This window comes from Delphinus delphis, chromosome 13 (genome assembly GCF_949987515.2).
Source record: "Delphinus delphis chromosome 13, mDelDel1.2, whole genome shotgun sequence".
Taxonomy (NCBI): Eukaryota; Metazoa; Chordata; class Mammalia; order Artiodactyla; family Delphinidae; genus Delphinus; species Delphinus delphis.
In genome coordinates this window covers 56,858,441-56,886,280 of record NC_082695.1, presented here as the reverse complement: position 1 = coordinate 56,886,280, position 27,840 = coordinate 56,858,441, and the positions used below count along the sequence as shown (strand labels likewise).

The 27,840-nt window shown below is 36.8% G+C and overlaps 1 protein-coding gene across 3 annotated transcripts in view; it reads right to left on the bottom strand.

The window, feature by feature from the left end:
- PIK3C3 (phosphatidylinositol 3-kinase catalytic subunit type 3) overlaps positions 1-14,821 on the bottom strand; it is a 156,701-nt gene extending 141,880 nt beyond the window's left edge. For all 3 annotated transcript variants that reach the window (XM_060028977.1, XM_060028978.1, XM_060028979.1), the window contains exons 1-4: positions 14,682-14,821; positions 11,503-11,691; positions 6,158-6,301; positions 266-395 (exon numbers count right to left, since the gene is read on the bottom strand). In XM_060028977.1, the coding sequence (XP_059884960.1) occupies positions 266-395; positions 6,158-6,301; positions 11,503-11,691; positions 14,682-14,749 (531 nt within the window). In that variant the 5' untranslated portion in view covers positions 14,750-14,821. The remainder of the gene's footprint in view (positions 1-265; positions 396-6,157; positions 6,302-11,502; positions 11,692-14,681) is intronic.
- Between the last annotated feature and the right edge of the window lie 13,019 nt (positions 14,822-27,840).

Below are 27,840 nucleotides of genomic sequence, written 5' to 3'. Positions count from 1 at the left end.
GAGTACATGGTTATATTTTTGATAAAAATGGTCTAAAAGTAAATAGTGGTAATGATCGTACAACTTTGTGAATTCACTAAAAAACCATTAAACTGTACACTTTCCAAGGGTGAACTTTATGGTATGTGAATTATATTTCAATAAAACTATTATTAAAAGATTAAATTTAAATTAAAAAGTAATGTGACAGAATTCATAATGTCAATTTATACTACAACAGACATCATTCAGAGCCTTCCACCTGTTCCAATAGCTTCTTTTTTACCTTGGCAAGGCGGCTCATCTGATCTTCTGAGAGAGTACTGCTCGTTCTGCCAGGAGTTTTTGTGGGTTCTGATCCATCTGCTTCCACGTTAGGCCAGACTTTCAAGTCATGCATCCCTTGGCGAAACATGCTAGGCAAAAAGAGAATGTTCAGGACAGAATTAAATTAATGTAGTTCATTATGGGAAATTTCAGATTCGTAAACAGAGAGAATTCTACCAAGGAAATGCATGTCTCTCTTGCCAAGCTTTAAGCCTCCAGTGGGCTGTAAAGCAATTAACCAAGCAACTAAAATCCATGTAACACTGTTTTTCACGTGCCATTCTTTTCTCCTCCAAGCAGTTAGAACTATTACAGAGATTCTAAAGGTAAACTGGAAACAGAGAAGCATCAGTAATGGACCACATGCACTTCAACACGTCAGTGGAGATCTTAGAAACAGAAACCAAATTTCTACCCAGCGAAAGAATGTCACATTTACAATGATTGAAACCAAATTAAAATAATTATATAACTTTCTACTTTAAGTGACAATTCAGCATAGTAGACAGCGGAGTTGAACTGCCGAGGTTTGGATCCCAGCTGTGCTACCTATTACCTACAAGACTTTGGGTAAGTTACTTAACTTCTCTGTGCCTGTTTCCTCATCTATAAAATGAGATTATAAAGAGGAACTGTATCTCACAGAGTTGTTAGAAAAATTAAATAAACCAGTACAAGTAAAAAGTACTTAGAATAGTGTCTACCACGTAATAAGTATTCGATAAATGTTAGCTATTATTTTCCTTTTCACTGGGTACAGGCTTATTTTTCTCCCATCTTCTTTTCCATAAGAAAGATGTCTAAAAGGGAATACAGTAGTGGATTCAGTAAGAAAAAATACCCATGTCTACAAGTCAGAAATTTAACATATTGTTGAAATTCAGCCTGAGCTGGATGATCCTACTTTAAAGTAAAAGACTACATGACCTCTGATTGTCATGCTTCTGCTTCTGCTTCTTTCAAAAAGCTACCATGAAGACCCACAGTAAAGGCTGAACAAACTCATAAAAGAAGCTCTAGACAAATATGCTTTTTAAATACGCTGTCAAGTTTCTGAGTTTTGTTTCTTTGAAGAGGTTTAGAGATAGTCTTCTGTTAGTGTGTTTTCTTTTTTTAAGTGTTAACAAGGCCTTTCAAACAATATAAAGTCTATTCAAACAGCATCCTCCCAAAGCTGAAAGGCCAAGCTGTCAATCGCAATGAAAAGAATAAGACTAGAAGTGTGTGCAGGTGAGTAGGCAAGTCCAAAGACTCCCATATTAAATAATTTTTTAATTAGGTACACGATGGATATAGTGATGCACTTTTCCCATCTTTAAAACCACTGTACTTAACTGTAAAAGGTTCACATTAATTTTTAAACCATTATTATCATGATCTGACCAATGGAAAATTTCTTAGCAGATTTTCCTGAGGTAATAAAGAGAATTTTCACTGAATATTATGTAACGTATGTAAGTAATGATGCCATAAACATTTAGATTGGAAACTATAAAGGACAGCTACAAGCTGATGAGCAGTATAAGATTAAGGACCAAATATGTTAAGGTCTAAGTTTGGAAATAAACAGGTAATATCCAGCAACCATATTTGCAAAAGCTTACTTTATAGGCCCAACACAAAATGTACTGACTGGTTGTGAAGACTCAATACACCCAATATTTATCTATCATGTTAAAGATAAAAAAAAAAAGTGGTATTATTTAAAAAGCCTTTATAAAGTTCATTTTCTTTCCCTTTCAACTGAGAGACATTCAACATAAAGCAGACCTTAGTCTCTAAGAAACTGGGTACAGTAAGGTCATAATACCACTTTCCATGAATATCCTTAAATATACCTTCAGAAACAGCAGAAAGCTTCCCTTCCTTCTCTCCACTTCCTTGCCCCCAAGTGAATAGTTTGGCTGAACTTAACTAAATCAAAAATAAGTACATTTGGCAGGAAGCCAGTTTACTAAATAATTTAGGTGCCTTGGGATGGATCTGGAGAAGAGATTTAAGGATAAGGGGACATGGAAGGTAGGGGTGATGCCAAGTGATTCAAATGATCAAGTGAACATATTACTTTCTTTTGACACTAATGGAACCTTTACAGAGAGTTACACAGCCTCCAGGTGGCAAGCCAGAAGATGCTCAGAGCATCAAGTCCATTTGGGAAATTAAGCCAAACAGGCAAGAAAGAAAACGGTACAGCAGGATCTCCCTCAGACACAAACAGAGGCCCCAGCAACAGCTGCTGTAGATGCTCCAGCTCCCAGTGCCAAACCACTACAGCAATAACTGGCCTGACTTCAGAATTCACATTTGGAAAAAACATCTGCAAGAGAAATATACAGCTTGCGTATGATCCTTTGCCAATTTAACCTAATGATCAATCAATTCTTTAGCTACTTAGGAATCTCACAAGCTAGACTTTCAAAATGAGGACAATTAGTTACTCCAGCCATATCCTAACACATCTGTCTTTAGATTAACTACACTATCCTCCAAGAAGCACTGCTTCACACTGACTCAAGAATACAAAACAGGTATTAGCAAACAGCAAGAGTTGGTAGTCACAGGACTCCCGATACTATAACACAGCTATTACACACTTTGAGGACCACTTTTAGATAGCTAATAAGTCCATACCAGGACTATTTAAGGAACAAGGTGCGGTACAACTGGTGTTATTTCATTGCCTAAGAAACATTTGAGGAAATGAAGGTCTAAAGCAGCATTTCCCTAAGTCATGAGAACTGTGGTGGCACATGACATGATTTTTAATGGTAGGTGGAAAAAAATTTGCACAGGCTTCCTCCTGAGATCACACAGAAGACTCATGCTACTTTCTCACCATGAATGTCAGCAACACCATGCAGAGAAGCAGCTGTGACCCAGCAGTACAAGTGGATGTCTGCACTCTGCTATAGCACCTGGAACATCCTGAATATCATATTCTTCCACAATCCAAAGGTGCACAGGAAGTCCAGTATCTTGCGAGGGAATGCCTCGGCTTGTCTCCACTGCATCCCAGTTAGCCTTCAAGGGAAGGCCCCAGGACACAGAGAGAAAAAGGAGTTATTTTAATTTCATAGGGCTTCTCAGATTTCCTTTTTCTGAGGTGCAGGTTCCCTCTAGCATCAGCCTAGAGGGAACAGTAGGTGATCTAACATGAGTTATTATACATACACGTACACACAATGATTACTACTGATTTCACATACTTTATAAAAACTTGTCAAAGGCCAAGTAAAACCGTGTCACAAATGTCAATCTGAGAATTGATTTGGCTGTAGGCAGGTCATTTCACTGTACTTCTATGGAAATTTCTATTGTCTCACACCTATAGTCTAGTCAGATTGTCTCCTGAAACTACATCCTAAGGTCAATGAAAATGTATCGATATATGAGTGTTAAAAGAGGTGTTTTCATGAGGGAAACTCCCGCTGTTATTTCAGAAGGTAAACCACTAATGAAGAGGCCAGGAAGAAAAACCAAGAGGTCTATCTGGCTGTTTCTCAAGAAGATTTAACCACTAAGACTACAGTAAGAGTAATAATCTGTTGTGCATTTTTTTTCTATATGGCAAGCAAATTCCACCCTGGTAGAGAAAGTAAAAAGGTACAAACATTCCAGAAAAGAAACATACTGATTTTGTAATATGTCCATTCTACTATAACCTGCCATTTTATCAAAAAACATATTTAAAACTGGAGGCCACGATGTCTCAGACTATGTCTAAATTATTGTTCCTGCATGGATTTCAATAATAAATGTTTCTTTAATAGATACATTAAAGTAAAATACCTACATATTACTAAGCAATCAAGCTATTCTCAATGAAATTACATCTACATTTTATTCATGAGTTGAAGCTTTTCTGAGACATCCTATCCTGAACAGAAAAATTCAATATTATAAGGATATCAATTCTCTCTGTAATTCACATATATAATTCAATACAGTTTCCCAACAAAATAAGAATGAGCTTTTTTTTTTAACTGAGGAAATAATATTAATATTTATCTGATAAAATATAGAGACTATCCAGAGAAATTCTGAAAGGACTACGAATGAGGAAGATTATCCGTCTCTAATATTAAAACATTTTATAATTAATAGTATTCAAAACTAACAAGAATAGTTCAGAAATAATGACAGCTAATATTTACTGAGCACTTATTAAGCTCATTACATGTCTTTAGTAATTTATCATCATCAACTACTCTGTGAGGTAAATACTAATATCTCATTTTACAGATAAGGAAACTGAGGCATAAAGAGATTAAATAACTTGCCCAAGGGTACACAGATAATAAGCAAAAGAACCAGGTTTTAAACCCAGACAATCTAGTTCTACCTGCCTTCCTAACCCCCACTGGTTTATAAAAAACTGATAAATTCAACATCATAATTTAAGATTCATGAGCTGCAAGTAAATAAGCAACAAACAAATATATAATTCAAAAGAAAATGCCAAACAGGAAAAACAATATGTGTAACATGTAACACACAAAGGGCTAATTTCACTAATCTACAAAGACCCCTTACAAATTAATAAGAAAAATGACAACTCAAAAAAAAAGACAAAGAATTTTATGGTATGTGAATTATACCTCAATTTTAAAAAATGGGCAAAGGATATGAAAAAGCAATTCACAGAAACATAAACACAAATGTAAAGGGAAATATCACAATACAATCATCTTCACTCATATTTAATGATGTGAAAATTAATTTAGGAGATAATATTTTTCAATTTTAAAATGGGCAAAAATTAAGAAGTTTGATAATACCTAGATTATGGTCTCTACCATTTGATACCTAAAGGAACTAGGACTTCTTTCAGAGAGTCCAGGTCTGGGGCAGGAAATTTCCCAATGAGCCTGGAATAGCTTGTCTCCAGAAAGTAAAGAAGCTACCAATGACTACTGGTGTGCTATACTGTCAAAAGAACATGGGATCAACTTGAAGGGGCTCCTACTGACCAAAAATTGGAATTTTTAAGAATTATAAAGAATAAAAAGAACAATGGATTGAAACATTTCAAAACTGTTTAAAAGTTCATGATGAAACTTAAGAACAAAAAACCAAAAAACCATCAATCATCACTTTCAAGGTTACCAAGGCACCAACCAATTCATTCTTAAAATTGTTAAAGGGGAAAAAAAATTAAACATTAATCTGCCTTTCCTATATGAACTGTATACCAAGGTAACTCAATATATGATGAAAGACCAAGTTTTTTAGAGAAAAGTTCCAATTAATAAACATAGAAAGAATAGAATGTCAACAATTTTCTTAAGATGAAGAGTGATCTCTCTGCTCAGGAGAAAAGGGATAGAGAAAAAACACCCTAAAGGACTATCATGTTTTTGTTTTTGTTTTACAATTAACTTCTATTATCTGTAAATTTTTAAAAACAAAATTAACTTTCCTATTATAATCATTACCATTACAGCAAATTAGTGCTTTAGTACTTTTTAAACCCTGTTTATTGTCCTTTTTGTCACTATTATGACAAAGCAGAAAAACCCTATAACAAAGCAGTTACAGTATATGACAAATAGGCTTTTTTTCCTAAAAATAAGGTTCTAGTTTCCAATGACTATTTCCTAATAGAAATCACATTACCAATCATTAACAGTAGAGAAATACAAACTGTGTTTTTTAATTAATCTATCTGCATCTCCTGAAGGAAATATGTGTCAACTTCAGCCTCAAGTACTACAGAATCATATGTATCCAATATGTATCCAATAGGTTTCACTTCCTAGCACAGAGAACCAGACTGGGCATAAACTATTAAGGTCAAGAAAGAAAAGGGCCAGAAAGCAACAACATTTCCATAGGAAAAGAAAACGCTTACCCATATTTTCCAAACAGTGAAACTGTTGTTCCTCCCACAGGCACTGCCTTTCCTGGTCCATACACATCCCATATAGTCAGGGCCACTTGTGCATTCCTGGGCAGGTCAGGGTATTTCACAGGCAGTTTTAGCCATTCATTCCAGCTATGGAAATAAAGTCAACAAAAACATAAAGCTAAGGAAAGAAAGTCAACATAAACATATGTGTATAACTTTCTTTTAAGTTAACAAACCATACAAGAAGGTTTGTCCAGAGAAAATGTCAAAAGATTAAGTTAGTAGTACAAAAAATAACGTGGCACTTACCTCAATTTTGCTCTACGCAACTTCAATTTTAAATACAGGCATATCTGCATTTTATTTCACTTCACTTTATTGGGCTTTGCAGATATTGCATTTTTTCAAATTGAGGTTTATGGCAACTCTGCATCTAACAAGTCTATGGGTACCATTTTTCCAACAGCTTTTGCTCATTTTGTGTCTCTCTATCCCATTTTGGTAATTCTTTCAATATTTCAAACGTTTTCATTATTAATATATTTTTTATGGTGATCTGTTGTAAGTGATCTTTGATGTTAGATGTTACTACTATGACTCGCTGAAGGCTCAGATGATAGAATTTTTTAGCAATAAAGTAATTTTTAATTAAGGTATGAACACTGTGTTTAGACACAATGCTATTGCACACCTAATAGACTACAGTATAAAGATAACTTTCATATGCATTGGAAAACCAAAAAAATTGCTTTATTGCAATACTCGCTTTATTGTGGTGATCTAGACCTGAACCTGCAATATCTCCAAGATATACCTATAGAACACATGAAAAAAAATATTTTGAAAAACAAAGCTCATGAAAAATAACACTGGTAAATTCTTTAATCAAGAAACTCAGACATCAAGGATTTACTGTATAGCATAGGGAACTATAATCGATATCTTGTAATAAAATACAATGGAAAAGAATAAGAAAAAAGATATATACACATATATGTATAACAGAATCCCTTTGCTATATACCTGAAACCAACACAATACTGTAAATCAACTATACTTCAATGAAGAAAAGAGAAACAGACGATATCACTAAGACACAAAGAATATAATAATAGCTAATAAAAATCTGGGAAAACACATAAACCTATTAGAACCAAAGTTGTTCTAGAACTAAACTGTGATTTTTTTTTTTTTTTTCTGTAAGCACTCTCCAGAACAGTTTTTTATTAAGAAAAGAAAGAAATCAGAATTACTCATATTATACTCAAAATGCTGCTAGGTATAACATGGTCCTATAATATACATCAGTATCTCAATAAAGCAGAAAAAAAACAAAATTTTAAAGAGATCAAAGGAGACCATCCACTAACTTTGTAACATGAAGTTACTAGACTGCTCTGGACAGATATGTGACAACTTTTTACATGAGATTTTTCTTCCACTGAAGTTATTTCATAAATACCAATAATGCTTAGCTATTTTTTTAATGCTTTCAAAGCATATTTTTACATATGATTTCACTAAGGAATGTTTGTTCTTACTAACAGTAATGACAGCACAGTTCTCCCATTTTTTTTACTCTCTATTCACCTCTGCAAATTTTCTTCTGCATTCAAACTTAACACTGGATTTATCTGATCATCTCAACTTCCTTAAACAACAGATGGCTTTTAAAATCCCAAAAGAAAACTATGCAAACAACACACAAAGTAATACCCAGCAGACACACAGAACTGCTTCTCTCTGTTTACTCAAAATTATTCTCAAAGGGCATATCCCAGTCTAGGTCAAATACACCTGCATCAGTAAGAAACTGAAGAGAATTTCACGAACTTATTAAAGAACAAAACATTTACATCCACCATATAAATTCAAGGACCTACAGGAAAATTAGAGATGGCTTTCGATTTAAAGGAGACTCTAAACATCATTAAATCCTTTTATTCTATGAAGTTCTTAAAGAAATAAAATACATGTTTAAAAAGCCTTTCTCCCCTACAGACAAGCTTAAGAAACTAAATGAATTTATTTAATTACTATTCACATGGTAGGCCAGAATAAAAAGGTAAATACTAAGCAGTGTAACCTTATGCCAATGAACAAACCACAAAGATTAGTTAACACAGGCTAAAGTTAAAGAGAAAAGTCAGTAACAATATCCAAAATGAGCTGTGAAAATACTCATCCTTATATTCTGTCCTTTGACTAGGAGAATACATGAGAGCAAGCAATCATTTGCCTCAAACCTTTTGCCATCCAACACCTGACCCCCATACCTCTTTAAATTAAAGCAAAAACACTTTACCTGTTTTACATACTGGGCTTCTGCAGAAGATTTCTTTTGAAGAAAATGAATCTGCAGCTAAAAAATAGTTTGAAAACTACTCAAGATATTCTAGAAATTATGAAAAGATCTGGTCAGATATCAAAGAACTGTGTATTTTGAACACCATTTTGTTCTCTCCCTTCCCATGAATCATCCCTTTTTCATGCCCCAACTCTAATTAGGCTTAAATTCACCTGGCAACTTTCAAAATATTCCAGGATTCTAAAGCTTGATTCTGGATGGTATGACTTCCCACCACGTACCCCACACCCATACACCAGTGTACTAATTCTCTAGTGTGATTAATGCACTCCTAAATCCTAACTTTCTAACTTTAAAATTATATTAGATAGTCTATGTCTAAAGCCATTTCAAATCCTCCACGTGACAAGACAAAATATAAATTAAAAAAAAAAATTAAACCACTTGCCTGCAGAATAATATTCATATATATAACTTAAAAATTTGCAGTATTTCACACCTAAAGATGATAATTTTACCCTAAGTGTAACTAAAGAAAGTATAGGTTTCCTCCTCATGGGCTCTCTTATTATAGGACAGGATAGAATAGAATATGGTAGAAGAGATTCGGATGAATTTTGGATGAGCTTCTCATTATTTGAACTCTCACAACTCACTATCAGAAACTCAGAAATAGATTTAGACAACCTGGAATCTCATACTACCCCAAAATACTTTCTGAAGTGCAAAAATTAAGATAGCAAGAGATCCTTTTGTGGTATAATTTATTTCCCCCCCCCAGTCTACAGAATCTTCTTTTAAGTCAGTGCTTATAGAAAATAAGGGCTGTATAAAGTTTGCCCTTATTTATTTTAGAAGTGCTATTTTTGTTTTGATGAATTGGTAAAAACTTCAACTCTTAAATACTAAAGAGCAGGATGTACAAAATCTGCAAATGTTTCCCTTAAGCCCAAAGAGTATATTTAAAAGAAGATAGGGACTTCCCTGGTGGTGCAGTGATTAAGAATCCACCTGCTAATGCAGGGGACATGGGTTCGAGCACTGGTCCAGGGAGATCCCACATACCGTGGAGCAAATAAGTCTGTGCACCACAACTACTGAGCCTGCGCTCTAGAGCCCGCGAGCCACAACTACTGAAGCCCGCGTGCCTAGAGCCTGTGCTCCGCAATAAGAGAAGCTACCACAATGAGAAGCCCGTGCAACACAACGAAGAGTAGCCCTGCTAACCACAACTAGAGAAAGCCCACACACAGAAACGAAGACCCAATGCAGCCAAAAATAAATAAATTAATTAATTTTAAAAAAAGATAAAAACCTATCCTCATATATTTACCCAACGTAAGGTATTTTCTCAATCTATCTTCTACACAGCTGTTTTAAACCTTTTAATTAAAAAATAAAGCCATTCTAATTATTTTAGAGTACTTTGTTAGTTTCACAATTAAATAAATATATAAACTAAAAACCTCAAACCTTGAGAGAGCAAATATGAAAGTTTTTATATCCTTGAAAATACATAAACAATGCAGAGAGGAGCTGGTAAATGGGAGGAAGAGGAGAAAGATGTTCATCTCCCTATAACTGGGAATTTGCTTTTGCTCTAATCTCTTTTATTGCCAAGGCATGGAACAAAACCACCATACAATTTCCCCCAAGAAAAGTGGAATTCTCCATAAATGTTGACTTCCTAGACCTAAATTTGTGGTTCTAAATCTTTTGGGGGGGTCACAAGCCACCTCAAAAAGTCTAATAAAAGCTTTGAGCTCTGTCCCCGTAAAAATGCGCAAGACACAAAAAAATTCTGCATACAATTTCAGGGTTTTGTAGATTTCCTGATTCCAGTTTAAGAACCTCTGATACAATTATAGGAGTTTTGGTGGGTTGTTTTAGGTGTAATGATGATATGTAGCTATGTTACAGACATAAAGAAATATTTAAGTTAAGATGATATAATATTTGGAATTTGCTTCAAAATAACATTGGGTATAGCTGAAACAAGATTGGCCTGAGTAAGTAATTACTGAAGGTAGGTGAGGGAGCCCTGGAAGTTCATTATATTATTCTCTCTACTTTTACAGGTTTGAAATTTTCCAGAATAATAAGTACAAATACATATATACACTCGTGTGTATATATATCTAGCCACAAAAAGACTACTAAAGAAATTACACCATTAAAACAGTTGGTTTCAGTGTAGCCAGATCATCAGAGCTTAGGCTTCTGATCTCTCCACAAAACTTTTCCCAGTCTGCTGGGCCACACTTGGTAAACAAAGGGTTGTATCCTCAACAGTACCGCCTGGGAGTCCATGTGGCCACATCCTGTCCTCCATGAATACTGTGGGCATAAACTCCTTCACTGAGAGGCACACAACCTGTGTATCCTGTACCAAGCCTACCAGGGTACTGAATAATACTCACGAATCAAACATTAAAACTACACCACACAATCTATCAAATAAGAAGTGTCAAGAGATTATATTAAGGACCTACAATACTATCCTGGATAAACGGGAACTTCATGTTCATTACATTTACCTCGAATTCCAACAATGGCTTGCTAATGCAGCATGCTTAATAAACTTAAAAAAAAAGTTAGTTTCACATTTAACATAAACAACTGATCCAAACAGATGACAACATATCTCTCTCTAAAGATCTGAGTTCCAAACATCAGCTTAGACAACATTCTCAGACTATCCAAAAGTGTTTCTGTGTTCAAGGGCGTAGAATGGGAGCAAATTTAGAGGCGTGTTTTTGGTTTGGGTCATTTTGTGAATCAGTCAAGTTCTCATAAAAATATGTCAATATACTCAATACAAACATAAATTCACTTCCACCTCAATTAGGCAAATAAATTCACTTCCACCTCACTTCCACCTACTTTATCTGAGTAGGTTCCTACTTTAAAGTATTCGATCACTGCTTATAGGTATTAAATAAAGAATTTAATTCCTCTGTAATCCCAAATAATACTTTCAACATCTATAAACAAATGGGAGAATAGCCTGGAACCCACCATATTCAAGAAAATAACTTACTTCCATCTCGTACTAAATGCTTTGTAGGATGTTCTCACTGGCAAGGCCAGAGGCTTCCCTTCTGCAAAAACTTGGCAAGTAACATAGAGGTCAGAACATGTTTCTTGGTACAGTCCTGAAAACTTCAACATTGGGTCTTCTAGAACAGCTTTATAACTCTTTTGTTCTCTCTTCCCTTCCAAACTTCCTCTGAAAGCATAAAAGCAATAATGTTTAGACACATTTTTAAAAGACAAACACAACAAATACTAAGAGCTTATGGTTATGTCACAGTAACCTTATGCTACCTGAACATTTTCCTATAGATGAAATTAAAGTCATTTTTTCATTTACTAAAGGTCTCCTAAAATACTAACATGCCTAAGATCATTCCTAACTTCATCAACATATTTCTTTATTTTAGGCTTCTTAATTTTAAACCCTGTCATCAACTCTTGTGTCTACCTTCTAGATGTCACCAGCTTTCCAAGCATTAGTTTCATTTTATTAACTTCAAGTTGACCACTTATTCCTGTAGTCTTTCAACAACATTTACTGTACTAAGCACAGAAGTCCAGAAATGAAAGACAAGATAAACAATACAGTGTTACAGGAAAATATTAAGTCCTTGCTCTAGGGAGAAAACTTACTTTTAATGCATATTTTTTTATGCTTTCATTTTTTTTTACTATGTAGATATCTAATCCGTTCTTTAAATTAAGAAATACAGTGTTTTAAGTAGTAAAAGATATGCATAAAATTATAAAAGAGGTAGGAACATTACTTGGAAATCAAGATTACATCATATATTGTGCCAGGCATTTTATAGAGACTTTCTTACTTACTTTTCACCATATTACCATGTTATAAAACATGAAGCAGACTCAGAGACCAAGCTTATTATCCAAGATCACAAAGTAAGTAACAGAGCTGAGAATAAAAACCAGGACAGAGGAAGCCAAAGCCAATGTTCTTCCCATTACCAAAAGATATATCAGAAAGTCTCAGGAGCACCTAACGTGGCTTGGAGGTAGGGCTCGTAACCCAGATAGATGCCTGAAATGAGCCTGAACAATATATGAAAGATGAGAGCCAGAGGCAGAGAGTCATCCCAGAATAAAAGAACAGCATATACAACTGAAAAAAGGCAAGATAGTGTGTCTGACGAACTACAGGTTGGTATAGCTAAAGCATAAAGCTCATGTGGAGAAGAAGCTAGAGATGAGAATGAAGTGTAGGGGGGGCAATGAAGCCAAGTAGCCATCAAATTCAGTACAGTGCCTCACGCAAAATGAAAATTCAAAAACCTGTTAACTGAACAATTTGAATTGAGAGAAATATAATCAGATTTGTGTTTATAATACTTTGGCAGGAGTATAAGAAAGTAATGGATAGGTGGGACTGAAAGCAAGATCAGTTGGAAGACTTTCAATCAAAATTAAAAGGAAAAGGGTAGACTAAGGCTAGGGCAATGGGGTTTAAAGGGGGCATGGATCAAAGATACTGAGCAGGTAGATTCAAGACAACTTGTAAAGGATTAAACAGAGAAGGTGAGAGGGGCTGTCTGTGTGAATCCGTATGACTCCTTTCCTGTCTTAACCAAAATCAATGAATGATGCTAACAATCACCAAAATAGGGTGAGAGAAGATAAGAGTTAGAGGGCATGCTAATGATGTGCTCCATTTTGGACAAGCTGCTTTTGAAGTGCTTTGGGACATCCAAAGTGACCATGTCTTGTGGGCAGTTTGATATTCAACTATGGCACTAAGAAAAGAGACATCAAAGTGCAAGTTTTATTAAAACCACAGACACAGATGAAACGGCCTGGGGAAAATAAACAGAATTTTAAAATTTACTATTCTCTGACTATATGATTCTAAACTGATACTTCCTGCCCTCCCCAAAACTAGTCTCAGACGCTAAAAGGTGGTTTGTACTGAATTTTGCCAAACTTCTAATTTATGCTTTATCTTTTCCTCAAAATACTCAATGTGTGTCTGTTAATAATGGACAAATTTTAAAAAAAATTTTCTTCTTTCCTTTTAATGTTCAAATGTTTCAAAAAAAAAAAAAACATTCATATGTCCAAGAAATACTGAGAGGAATAAGACTGAAGGAAAGTCCTTTACCAGATGATGGCAATACAGGTCCTGTATAAACATCTACTGGTGTATGCTGTAAAATTACTTTAAATGGGTGTGTAAAGTATTATACAAAGGTACAGTTTGGCATATTATTCTTACCACCACGAAATGAACAGTAAAGGACTTGTCAGAGTCTGAAGTAAGTAACTTCTGGAAACAATCATTCAAAGGAGCGTCTAATGACTCAGAAAATGTATTTACTACAGGTATGTAGCCCTATGTCTGAGGCACATTTGTTGAATACTGATTAAAACATATGATGAATGATGTTGGGATTAATAATCTGTGATAATTTATAATAGTTTTCACATATGAAAATACATCTATGAGACTGCCAATGGACATAATTTCCAACTTGGTGCTACCTGTTCCCCATCTCAGTTCCATTATTCTCATCTCAAGATGTCATGCCCTGGACCTTTACTTCAACTGTGGTATCCCAAGATTTTCCTGCAAGGCTCTCTTATATATTCTAGTCCCTTTACACCTGGAGCCGTCCTCATCTTTGACTGACTCCCAACTTCCCTGGCTAAGCAATGCCAGACTGTCGTAAGACTCAACCTAATCCTCTATCACCTCTCGTGTTTTTAGTACTACCTCCATGTGCTCAGCTACCTTATCTGCCTGTATCTACCTCTTCATAATTTCTTCAGTCTCTATTCCACCTTCCAGCCCCGTTTTAAAGTAAGATCTTCCAATTATTAACGGCAGGACGACGATTTAACCAAGACTTAATTTCTTTATCTGTAAGATGAGGCAGTAATAATCCCACAAAAGGTTGCAGTGAACAGCAAAACGCTTTCTTCAAAATAAACCCTGTGGGACTTACGAATTTATTCCTACAGCTGTCCTGCTCACTGAGACCACGTCCTCAGTCCGCGCACACGGCCCCTCTCCAAACTCCCGTTCACCTCTGTTTCCCTGGCTTCAGCCTTCCGGGCCGTCCGCAGGCCGACCATCAAGCTAATAAGCATCTTCTCTCCCCAACCCATAGGCCCCTGCCTCCCCGCCCCTGAAGCTCAGCAATCCCAGTCCCGGTCCCCAAATTCTCTTACATTTTAAGCTGCACGTTGATGTCCAGGTCACAACTGTAGATGTAGTGAAACTTCTCCGCTTCCCCCATGACACCGCCGGCCAAGAGCTACACCAAATGCTGAAAACTGCAAGCTGGGACGACTCCGGCACTGAATTTGCAGAGCCGCACAACACAGGCTCTTCCGGTTCCGCCTCTCAGCCCTGGCTCCGCCAATCCCGGCCGGGAGCGCGACCCCACGCAGCGGAACTGCCCGCCCCTCCAAGCGTTCTTTGCGCATGTGCAAAGGGAGCCCACCATCTTCGTGAGTGTAAATAGAATTCCGGGAACGCCGCCTATTTGATTACATACCAGACTTCCTGTGTTCTTCCAGTGTTAGCGGTGGTTTGTTTCTTGTTTGTTTTTTGTTGTTGTTTTTTAAAGAAAATAAGAAACTGTCTTTTGAGCCTGAGCTATTTCTAAAATCAGTCCAAAAGGAAATGCAGTTCAAAAAGAATTATCACAACTTTCACTGGCTGGAGGTTGGTTAACCGGGGAACAATCACAGGAATTAGAGTTTTAACAAGTTTAAATTTCAGGGCCCCTTCCAAAACGTGTAGATTTAATCATGTATTTGCTATCTCAAGCAAAGATTTCCTCTTTCCGTTATAAAGAGTGGAGGAAGGACTTACAAATATATAGTCTACTTTAATCAAAGTACTTGGGTGCTTGTTTACACAGGGTGTATTCAGACCCAATATATCTTTGAAGACCTAACCCTTGTTAGAACCTAGAAACATCCAGTAACAGCTCTAGGACTCAGATTTCTGACCTCTAAACTCCTACAATGTTTATTTTTATATTTAATAGTATGTAAAATTGTAATGTGCATTTCCAGCTAGATCCAAAACTCTTGGCAAGAATAGTGTGCCTCTTGGTGCCTAATACATTGTTGCGTTTAATAATTCCTATTCATTATTATTGGTGATATTCAATAAATTCTCTGTTTTCTATGTGTTTATTTTTAGGTGCCACATTGTAAGAGGGACATTGCTAGAGTATATATAAATTACTATAATTAGGGGAGAAGAAAAAACTTTCAAGGAAAGATTGAAAGGAGTGTAGCTGTTTAACCTAGAAATCCAAAAACAATGGCTAATGCACAATGTTTTGTCCCAAGTAAATTTTCAGAAATATGTGTGGAAGCAACACTAGGAAAAAGCATGATAGTTATTCTCCTATTACTTACAGTTCCAACAAAAAGAGAGCCAACTTGATTTGTTCCTAAGTTTAACTATTACCAATGGTTGGAACTTATAGGAAATGTAATTTCAGCAAGCAAAGAAACTTGAACTTTGTAATCATCAGAGCTCCTAACAGTAAAACAAATAGTTACAAGTGCCATGTCTATGGCATAATTCCAGCGGTGGATGTCAGGTCTGATGTGAAACAGGTTTCTCAAACTTGAATAAAATATTGACAATTTGTAAAGAACTAAATTTTCTGATCCCAGTGCTGACTTAAATTACTTTTATTATAATGGTATTTAATGTATAAACCTGAGTAAACTTCATATAAGTACACACATATATATTTCTTATAAATTATTTAAAAATCAAATTTACAAATTAAATATAAAAACTTCAAATTAACAACCTTAATACAATGCTTAGCCTTTTTGCTGAAACTCTATTGCCTGCAACATGAATATGGCATTGACTACTCTTACAGGACTGGTTCTTTGAAATTCAAGACATCTATACTGCTGTATACCACATGGCACTTCAATTTTCTTGCCTCATTTTCTATTCAAATTACTATGAACTCTTCATTAGTATAAGTACCATGATGATATTTGGCCTTTACTTGCCCCCCAAAGCATTTTTTGTCTTAGGTCTATCTCTGTCCTTTTTTCATTAGCCCATAACAGTTAAAGTCCCAACACAGTCAAAGGCAGAACACAGATAAAGATATAAAAATGAAATATCAATACTTAGTTCCAAGATATTCATTCATAGGATCCAGGATAGACTTATATTAACTTTTTAAAGGTAATCATCAAGAAAAAAACAACATTAAGAATGTATTATGGGAGAATCTTAGAAGACTGGACTGTAACTGTCAAAGACATTAATGCAACAAGGAAAACTGGGCTTCCCTGGTGGCACAGTGGTTGAGAGTCCGCCTGCCGAGGCAGGGGACGTGGGTTCGTGCGTGCCCCGGTCCGGGAAGATCACACATGCCGCGGAGCGTCTAGGCCGGTGAGCCATGGCCGCTGGGCCTGCGCGTCCAGAGCCTGTGCTCCGCAATGGGAGAGGCCACAACAGTGAGAGGCCCACGTACCACACACACATTAAAAAAAAACAAGGAAAACTAATGTGCCAGTGAGGAGGATTGTGGCAGGTCGCAGAAGCATTTTAAAAGTCACAGAAACCAAAACTGGCAGTGCCTTTCCTGGACCAACCATGGATCAGGAAGGTGTGGTTAGCAGACCTGAGTATCAGACTCCAGTTAGCAAGACCATGGGAAATGGAAGTCTTAGGCATCTTATTCTGAAAGGAAAGAAATTATGTTTTCTTTCCCATGTAATCTTTCCCATGTGAACTCATAAATATAACAGACACTTATAATTATAGAACACAGTTTGCATTGCAAGAACCCACAGCTCCACAGACCACTGACTGTCTGTAGGAAAATAACTTTTTGCATAGATGTTTTCTTTGTGTGGTAGGCTACTTCGTTGACTATTTTGTCTCATGTAATTCACCTTTGTAGATGCAGTTTTTATTCTGTGTTTCCTTTGTCATCTTTTTTCAATTTCATGTTTAATGATTCAAAATACAAATCTTAATGTTGGTTGAGAAACTTGTTGATAATGGTCTGTTCCTTCTAGTTGCCCAGGATTCATGTCATGATAATTGCCAGCTCTGCACCCAATTTATTCTCTTTAGCTTGTAATAAAAAATTGATTCGTGGGCTTCCCTGGTGGTGCAGTGGTTAAGAGTCGCCTGCCGTTGCAGGGGACATGGGTTTGTGCCCCGGTCCGGAAAGATCCCACATGCCGTGGAGCAGCTAGGCCCGTGAGCCATGGCCGCTGAGCCTGTGCATCAGGAGCCTGTCCTCCACAACGGGAGAGGCCACAAAAGTGAGAGGCCCGCGTAACACACACACACACAAAAAAAATTGACTCGTAGCTTAGAAAAGCAACCATCTATTATTGGCCTTCCATCAAGATAAAATGACTATGATATTGTGAGATTAAAATAACCTCATAACTGCTTTTTCTCCAATTAAAAAAATTGCCTTTACAAGTTTTCTAGAAACTCCAGGAGTTTAGAACCTAATCACATGTTAGAACAGACAGCATTGTCAGGAAACTTGAAAAATCCTACATCGTAAGCCAAGACTTACGGCCATTTGTCAAGTGACAGTGCGGAAAAGATGGGCTTGAGAATGTCTCTTAGTGATCCTGGAGTAGGAACCCACAAAGACTGGGTGGTTCCATTCAAAAAGGTAATTCCTATCAGCTGCAAAAGGGAAAGGATCAAAAGAATGCATTTTCTGAAAAATAATAAAAGTATATTTTGTGTGTGAGCTCCTTCTACTCTGTAATAAAAGAAGTTCTTCTCTCAGTGTCACAAGTGAGGAAAAAATCCTGATAGTTGAATGACATCACTGTCAAGAATCTCAGCTATAAAAGAGGAATTGGATCATATCTCTCCCAGAAAGCATAATCAGGTCATACCCAAGGAACATGGTTGTGGGTTGAGCGATTTGTGCCTCCTCACCCCCGTCACTTAATAAGAGGAGGGATCTCTAGTACTCAGACCTTGGAAAGGAGAATTATAAAGCTGTGAGAAATATCTGGTGTTATTTATATTCTCTTGATTCAAGATTTTTAAAGATTTTAAAAACTCTGAGCCCCATAAACTCTGGACTTTTACAAAACGTACTAGACCCTGAGAGAGTCTCCATCTTCCTCCCCTACCCTTGCTAAAAAACTATTAGATTTGTGTATTGCAAGCCTGAGATCGCTGCTTCAGAGAAGCCTCTTCTGACCTCACCTTCCTCCCCAACACTAGTTTAAGTCACCTCACTTGAAAATCTGTTCCTCCTGTATTATTCTTCCATAGTATTTTCAAGAGTTTCTATCATAATTATTCAGTCGATGCTGTCCCACTCGACTACAAGCTGTGCAAGGGAAGGATTTGTGTGAATTTTATTTACCACTGTATTCTACTTTAGTTCCTGGCACAGAGCAGATATTGAATAAGAAAAGTAGGAAAGAATCTAGCATTTGAAAAACTACTATCTGTCAGCACGTTAGGCCAGTTCATATATTACTTTATTTAATTATTTCAACAAAATAGTGAAGTAGGTGCCATTACCCTATTTTACAGAAAAGTAACTCTAATATAGGTTAGGTGATTTATATATGATTGATAGCTAATAGATGGCAGAGCCAGATGTGTCTGACTTCAAAACACATGATATTTTACCAAACTATGAAGGAATATTCCAGAATAATTCCTAAACTTACTTTCTGCAACAGAAAAAATATTAATGGCAGTCTCTATAGGATCCTTGGTGTTATTTAGCACTGCTATTGATCCTTCTGCCTCTCTATAGATTATACTCTCAGGTAAACATCTTGACTCGTTACAGATTAGCTCCATGGAGGGAGGAGATTTCGGTCCACTCAGCATCTTTACAGGTCATCCATTTATTTAACAAATTTTTACTGACCGCTTAAAATGTGCCAAGAGCTACAGCAAGCATTGGATTAGACATTGGTCTGTCCAATCTCACTAGAGGATAGTATACCTCATCTGCATGTGGTGCCAACCCTGGCATCCCTCTGTGTATGTTTCCTATGTCACATGCAACCTATCCTCTAATATCATAGGTGACAAAGAGCTTTATTTCCCTTGTTCTATAAATATTGTGGGATGATAATGACTTCAGACATTTCCGAGAACCCACTGTTGTTAGAAAACCCATTACAATAAGTAAAACCTCAGCCCACATTATGTTTGATCTGCAATTCTGGTCTGTGTTCATTCTTTCCTTGTGCTTCTACATGCTCCAAAGGACAGAGATGCTGCTGTTATTTTTGGCACTTCTTATTGCCTTGCTTGTATGCATTTGTGTTTGTGCATGAATATTTAATCACAGAAAAGTTGTTGACCCAACATTCAGACTTGCTTCTCTGAGACAAAAGGAAGAGGAGCTATCAGAGCCTGAGTCCATAGACAGTAATTAGTGACACAACTAATTCCTCAGGATCCCTGGAGTCATTCTAAGTCACTTTGCCACCTACCCAGATTCTATAAAAGCACAGGGAAAGAGTGGCAGAGACCCTAAAAAGGAGGAAAGACTTCACTGTGTTGTAAGAATTTATCTTTCAGTGAAAAACAAAACAAAAATCTTATGTAAACACTAAAAGAAACCTTGGAATGAAAAAGAGGAAGGAAAAGAAGGAGAATTGCTTGCTTGAAAGTCAGCTTGGATTTGAGCTGTGCATTAGTGTGAGAGTTATGAAAGTTAATACTCTTTTCAGAGAGGAATGCTTAGGCTGGAGTTTGGATTTGATGAGCGAATAGGCAGAGAAAGACTAAATTAGAGAATGTGAGAACTAAAACACTTGAACTTTCATCTCAAAGAAAATTAGTCTGCCTATAGGCCAAAGGTGAAACTTTGTCTCTCTTTCTGTCTTAAAGACTGTTGGAGGGGGCTTCCCTGGTGGCGCAGTGGTTGAGAATCCACCTGCCAATGCAGGGGACACGGGTTCGATCCCTGGTCCGGGAAGATCCCACATGCCGCGGAGCAACTAAGCCCGTGTGCCACAACTACTAAGCCTGTGCTCTAGAGTCAATGAGCCACAACTACTGAGCCCACGTGCCGCAACTACTGAAGCCCACGTGCCTAGAGCCTGTGCTCCACAACGAGAGATGCCACCTCAATGAGAAGCCCTCTCACTGCAACGAAGAGTAGCCGCTGCTCGCCACAACTAGAGAAAGCCTGCGTGCAGCAACGAAGACCCAACACAACCAAAAATAAAAATAAAAATAAAAAAAAGACTGTTGGAGGAAGTCAGGAGAGGACTTGACCACTGGTCATTCCTAGAGCTGGACCTGGGCGATAGGAGGCTCTTTGCCCCTCCCCCATCCTTGGAACGTGTGCTCTTCCCACTGTTCCCACAGTGAGAGCCAGGTTCAAGGATACAGCACTGAGAGAGCAATGTGTTGTTGAGACCACATTGGATGGTGTATGTGACTGAACCCCATCAAGGCCTCTCTATAAATTCTTAAGATGCTGGTGGGTAGACCAGATCCACTCCTGGGAGTACCACCTACCAAGAGCTGCCTCTTTCTTTGGTCTCTCCTTGCCCTCCGTGTACGAAGCCAGTTTCAGATTATACTCAGAAGCAAACCAACAGAGACAAAACACAGAAATACTATTCTATACCAGGGCTCTTTACAGGCGTTAAGAGGAAAGGGAGGCTTTCCAGGACTTCATGGACTATTTAAAATTGGAGCTAAGTTTTAGTTGTTTTTTGAAATTATTTTCTATTTGTCTCTCAATGTTTGTTTGAACATATAAATTCTGAATGATATCCTTTCTCTTATTCTATATTCAGATTTTGCCTTTATCTTCACCCAGTAGTAGAATTGATTCTTGTTGCTGATGGTAGTTATGATCTATAAAATCACAGTGCACAGAATTAGTGAATATTGAAACATTGTTCACAGTGAAATTAAAGGCTTATGTTCCTGCAAGCCTCTGATCACATTTTTATCAAACATAAACATATGTAATGTTGTTTTGTCTATGTTTCTTTGAAAGACACCTTATTTAATATACATTGTTCATTTATTAACATTGAACTCATGGCCAAGAGCACTATAACTCATGCCCCAGTGAAGCTTACCTAATACATGTATTTTCTCCATGAGGCACATCACATTCTTCTTGCACGTAGGAACACTAGACAGCACTTCAGCACTACACTTGGGGGCCATTTTAAACAGTGAAATCACTAATAAAAAGCACAGAAACCAAAAACAACAAACAAAAAAGCCATGACATGACACTAAATAGCAAAAAGGCCCCTTTACAGTACGAGAGCTGAAACAAGAAGGCAGAGCGTTTCTTTGTTTGATCTCAGCCGGAGACATGTATGTTGGGTGACTCTAATTTTTCACCGCTCCATGCATGTCCATGAATGGCTGCAAGTATTGATTTTGGAAATACAAATAAATGTTAGTGAGCCAGTGAATTTTCAAGTACAGAATTTGTGAATAATGAGATTTGACTGTATTTGTTCTCAGAAGAGAATGAAGAGCTTCTCTAGACCAGTGTGCATATGATTCACCAAATGAAGATTCTGTTTCAGTAGGTTTGGGTGGTGGGGCCTGAGAGGTTTCATTTCTAGTGATTGAGGCTAAGTCTGTCTTGAGCAGTACTAATCTGCACCATCCATTCCGGTTCATTTAGAAACACAGAAATTGAATCCTGCAGAGATAAAGAAAATTGCCAAGGTCATACTGATAATTATAAAGTTGGAACTTGAGTACAGTGTTCCATAAGACTTTATAAAGGAGATGGACCTCTGATGCTAACAGGCACCAAATTAAATTTATGGTTGCGCTTCCTAGGAAGCTATGATCTGCTTTGGCTTCTCTCTGCTTCTCCCCTGTGCCATTCCTTTCGCATATCTCTTTGCATTTTTTAAAGACCACCTCTGTGCTATGAGGGTCTTCTTAATATTTCTTAAAAAGAGCAAAATTTTCTAATAGAGTTTCTAATAAGTCAGGATAAGGGTCCATTCTATTTTTTTCTATCATGCATACATTTAATATATATTACAAGTTTGTCGCTCCCCTGTTCAAAACCCCTAAAATCTCATCACATTTGATGGAATAAAAATCAGGTCTCTTGCCAGGGACTGCTTTATCTACCAGATTCTTCCTTTAGCCTCCTTCTGGCATGTTGTTTTCTACTGCTTCTCAAGATGGACCCTCTGCTTAGGCTCCAGACAACTGCAGTCTTCTTGCAACCTGTATTTCCCCACATATTTGTTGCTTATGCTGTCTTCTCCCTAAAAGTCACCTCTTCCCTCTGTGAAATAATATTCATATTTTATGGCAAGACAAGGAAAAATTAAACATAAAAAATTTTCTCTGTCCTTTAGCCCCCCTTCTCCCTCTACCGCGTGCTATGTACCTGCATTGACTAAACCTCTCTTATCAGCAGAAATACCTCCTTAACCATAGTGACATTCTCCTAGAACAAAGAAGACAGCTCCTTAAAAGATAACCTTCCTTCTTGATCTCGTAAGGAGTCACGATGATTCACCACTTTGTACTTGCAGATCTGGATTGTGTAAACTGTCAGTGATACGTCATTTAATGAGCTCTGTTTCAAAACACTTATATAACTGTGCTTTCTAATGGGTGGAGCTGTGACTTCCAATGGGTGGAACAGGTCTTGGAGCTTTCTGAGAGGCTGCTCCCAGGTTGTAAACTTCAATTTGGCTCAAATAAAATTTTCCACTTATTTCTTAGATTGACGGATTTTTTTGTTGACACATCATTGTCCCACTTACTTCAAGAAACAGTTTCATTCTATTTAGCCCTCCTTAATCTTCAGGCACAAATTTTCCAAACTCTTAGGTACCTTTGAAACCTCTACACTCATTGACATGCATATGCATGCACATTTGTTATCTTGTAGAAGTAACCCAGAGCCTAAATTAACTTATCTTTGTATTTTCCATAGCACAATAGCATGCAGATTTATTATTGCATCTGTCATTCATTCCTTCAGCAAATATTTACTGAGCATCTGCCATGGACCAGGGATAGCACTGGAAATAAAGTAGACATAGGTAGGTATTACCTCTGCTCTCTCCAACGTACAGTCTCATAGGGAAGGCAGAAAACTGAACAAGTATAGTTAATCCTCATTATTCACAGAGTCTATACTTATGAATTTACCTACCCACTAAAATTTACCTGTAACCCCCAAATTAATACTCACAGCACTTTTGTGGTTGTTCACAAACATATGAAGAGTGGGAAAAATCTTGAGTCATCCAGAGTGCACGTTCCCATGTGAGGTCAAACAAAGCAATGCTCTGCCCTCAGCTCGCATACTGTAAAGTGTTCTTTTTGCAGTCTATTTAGTGTCACATTGTTTTTCATGTTTGTGTTTTGTACTGGAGACTTCACTGTTTAAAATGGCCCCCAAATGTAGTGCTGATGTGCTGTCATATGTTCCTAAGTGTAGATAGGTTGTGATGTGTCTCATGGAGAAAATATTTAAAGTTCCATTCAGGTATGAGTTACAGTGCTATTGGTCATGACTTCAATATTAGTGAATCAATAATATATATTAAATAAGGTGTATTTAAACAGAAACACATATAAAACAAGATTATGTATTGATTGATGAAAATGTGACCAGAGGCTCACAGGAGCCTAACCCTGTATTTCCCCTAGGAACAATGGTTCATATTCACTAATTCATTGGTTGTGACTACTTTATAGAATATAAGTACCACAAATAACCAGAACTGACTCATTGTTTATGATAAGTATGAAAGGCGATATAGTGCTTCTTTACATTTGTGGGGATCAGATGGGACAAAGAAGACTTTGCAGAGGAAGAAAGGATGAAGCAGAGATCTGAAGGATGAGTAAATGTTGACCAGGTGACTGGGGAGAAATATAGATAGGAAGGAAGGAAGAAAAGTGTTCTGTGCAGAGGAAACAGCCTGGGTTTTCTCAAAAAAGTATGATTGTAAAAAGCACAGAACACAATAGAAAGGGAATATATTAGTTTGCAAGGTTTGCTGTAACAAAGTATCATAAAGTGGGTGCTATAAAAAACAGACATTTTTTTGTCTTGTAGTTCTGGAAGCTAGAAGTCTAAGATCAACTTGTTGGCAGGGTTGGTTCCTTCTGGGGTCTGTGGGGGAGAATCTTTCTCATCTCTCCCTTACTTCTGGTGGTTTGCTGGCAATCTTCTGTGTCCCTCAGTGTAGGGAAGCATCACCCTGAACTCTACCTTCATCTTCACATGGTATTCTCCCTGTGTGTATGTCTGTGTCCAAAATTTCCTTTTTCTTTTTAATAAGGACACCAGTTTTATTGAATTAGGACCCACCCTACTTTAGTGTGATCTCTTTGTAACTAATTATATCTGCAATGACCCTATTTCCAAATTTGAGTTTACTGGGCGTTAACACTTAAACGTAAGAATTTGAGGGGACACAATTCAACCACTAACAACAAGCAAAGGCAATGAAGGAGAGTGAGAGATAGGACCAGGACCTGGTAAAGAACACTAAAATGTTAAGGCTTCACTGTAAAGGTAATGTAGCAAAAACTGTACTTCAACAAAGAATTATGCATTTTCTGCTGACATTCCTCCAGGTTATACGATTCTAGTATTTCATAGTATTTGAGATAGTTTACCACTTTGTAGATTATAGGCAACTAATAGCAATGCAAAATAATTCCTACGGACAAATCCAAATTAATTTCCCTCCACCACCTTTGGAAAAAACAGTTTTGCCTTAATTTGCATATTCATGTCAATATTCTTGATCTAAAAATATCAGGAGTAATCTTTGAATTCTCTTTTGAGCTGGTTAGGATGTCTTCCTGGTTCCCTCCTTAGTTAATGAGTAGAATAAAATTGTTAACGTGTCTTTATTTTTATATCTGTATGAGAGTCAACATTTTACCTCTTTCTGAAAATTACCTTTTACAGGAGCATGGATCCCTCAGTGGATGATAAATCAATAAATGAACAACTGCATGAATAAGTCAGGTTGCCTAGTAGGTAAACTCTCAAGAGGCAAGACAGTTTAGTTCTAATTAATAACCAGATTGAGAATGACAGTGTTGAACTTCATCTTGAGCCCTGTGTTCCTGGAATACAGGGATGGTTAAGAAAACCTCTACTCTCTGTGACCCAGGGAAATGGCTTACTACAACACAAAGACCCACACTTTTCTCTCTGTGACTTAGGTAAAACTTACTAATAAACAACTTTTTCTTTATGAAAAGACCAGACACAGTCCCTCTATACTTCTATTTTTGTCTCATAAATGATTAACTGAACTGTTTATCTTCCCTGAATTAGCTAGACACAGAGAAAAAATATTTCCTATTCAGGTGACCGACTGAAAATCCCCCTGATTACAAAAGCAATCCAAACTGCAAGACCATCATACCTATAATTTTTCTACTTCTCCCAACAAAAGTCTAAGATGAAACCACCTTGATGAGAAACTCTGATCTTCAGATCTGCGATGTTCTCCCCATAGTAATAGTCTGAATAAAAGTAATTTCCTTCCCAGATTCCAAGTGCTTCCTAATAGCCCTGAAATTGGAATGAAATCTAGAATGTAATAGACAACTTGGAAGTTCAGTGAAATTATTGTTTCCTCTTCAACCTTAGTTCCCATGTCAACTCTATTTGGCTTCTCTCTTCCCATTCCATACCTGGAGTCTCATCCATAGTTTTTGTATCTATCACATTTGGGACACTGTAAAAGGGCTGATTTCTCTCTGCACTACAATCCTCTGATAAAAAATTTAAAATTCTTATTGGATTTAACTATTTATAATTAAATTAAATTTTATATATGTACAATGAAAAGAGTTCAAAATTATGTGAAGAAAGAGAAAAATTCTGAAGTCAAAATTATACAACATGCTATTTTGTCTTTAAAGGTACTTTTTGCAAGAAGTTATTTAGTAGAGACACAGATGTAGAGAACAAACGTATGGACACCAAGGGAAGAAAGTGGTGGGCAGTGCGGGGGGAGGGTGGTGGAATGAATTGGGGGATTGGGATTAACATATATACACTAATATGTTTAAAATAGACAACTAATAAAAAAATAAAGAGCACAAAAAAAGTTTTTTAGTATGAGATGAACATTTGATGATATGCATTTTAGTATTTGTGTTCCCAGCTGACTTTAGGATTACTGAAAGTGTTTTCCAGTGCAATGCACAGAAGCTATGGATTCCCCTTTCTACAGAAGACACCCCTTTAAAATGCAAGTTTTTCTTACACTGATTTAAATAGCTCTGCATTACTTAGAATCTTTCTATGATTGTTGATTTTTTTTTTCTCTTAGCATCACAAATCTCAGAGCAAAAGGAAAAAGACCTTACCTTTTTTTATTTCATTTGAACCAGATGATTTTCATGTTATATGGGTGAGGTAACCAGCATTATGAAATGGCGTAATGTATTTACAGGTCAGTATTACTGTACAGAAAATATAAACCTTATTTATTCAATACATGTGTGGAACACCTAGAATGTGTAATGTGCATTGTTATGCCTGTTGGTACTTTTTAAATTTAGGGTGCTACTTTCTTTGCTATTGTTTCACAGTTTGCTTTTTCATCCCACGTTGATCAGAGGGACTATAATCTTTATTTCCTTATATTCACCAAAGGTCCCAGAACAGTGCCAGACAAATCTTGGCACTCAAAAAAAAAAAAAAAAAAAAGAAGCATTGATATTAAATTGATTATCTTTTGAGTATTTGTTTCTAGGTGACAGTAAGCATTTGCAAATTTCCATTTGTAATTAATACATTAATATTTTAAATACTGAGACAAATAGTAAACTAAGTAACGTCAGAACATCCCACTAGAAGCAACTTAGATAAAAGTTTCTTTAAAAGTGAACCAATAAGTTCAGTTTTGCTCGTGTCCCCAGGGAATAATGGTGATTAAAAGAAAAAAAAGCAAGAATCTTTATTTCTGTTTCGCCTTAGGTAAGAAGGGGTAGTAAGGCTCCATTCTGAAAGTTCAGTAGGTTGTTAAGTGAGTAAATAGAGATTTATAGCAAAGGGGGAGCAAGCAAAATATCAACACACACACTGCTGCTCTCTGCCTTGCCCAATTTTATGCCTAAGGAGACTGACAGGGCCCCTGATGTGATTTGAATCTTAGAGTGAATTCATAAACTCTCTTTTGTCTTCTTCCTTCCCTCCCTACAACCCCTCAATCACAGATTATATCTGCAAGGAGGTAGTCTCCATCATTATGAAGCTGGGCTTCCTCCTGATATAAATCTGTATTTTAACAAAGAGAGAAAAAGGGAAGGAGAGAGAACCGCCTGGGGCAAGGTTATTCTCTGACCCCAGGCAATCGTCCTTCCCCACAG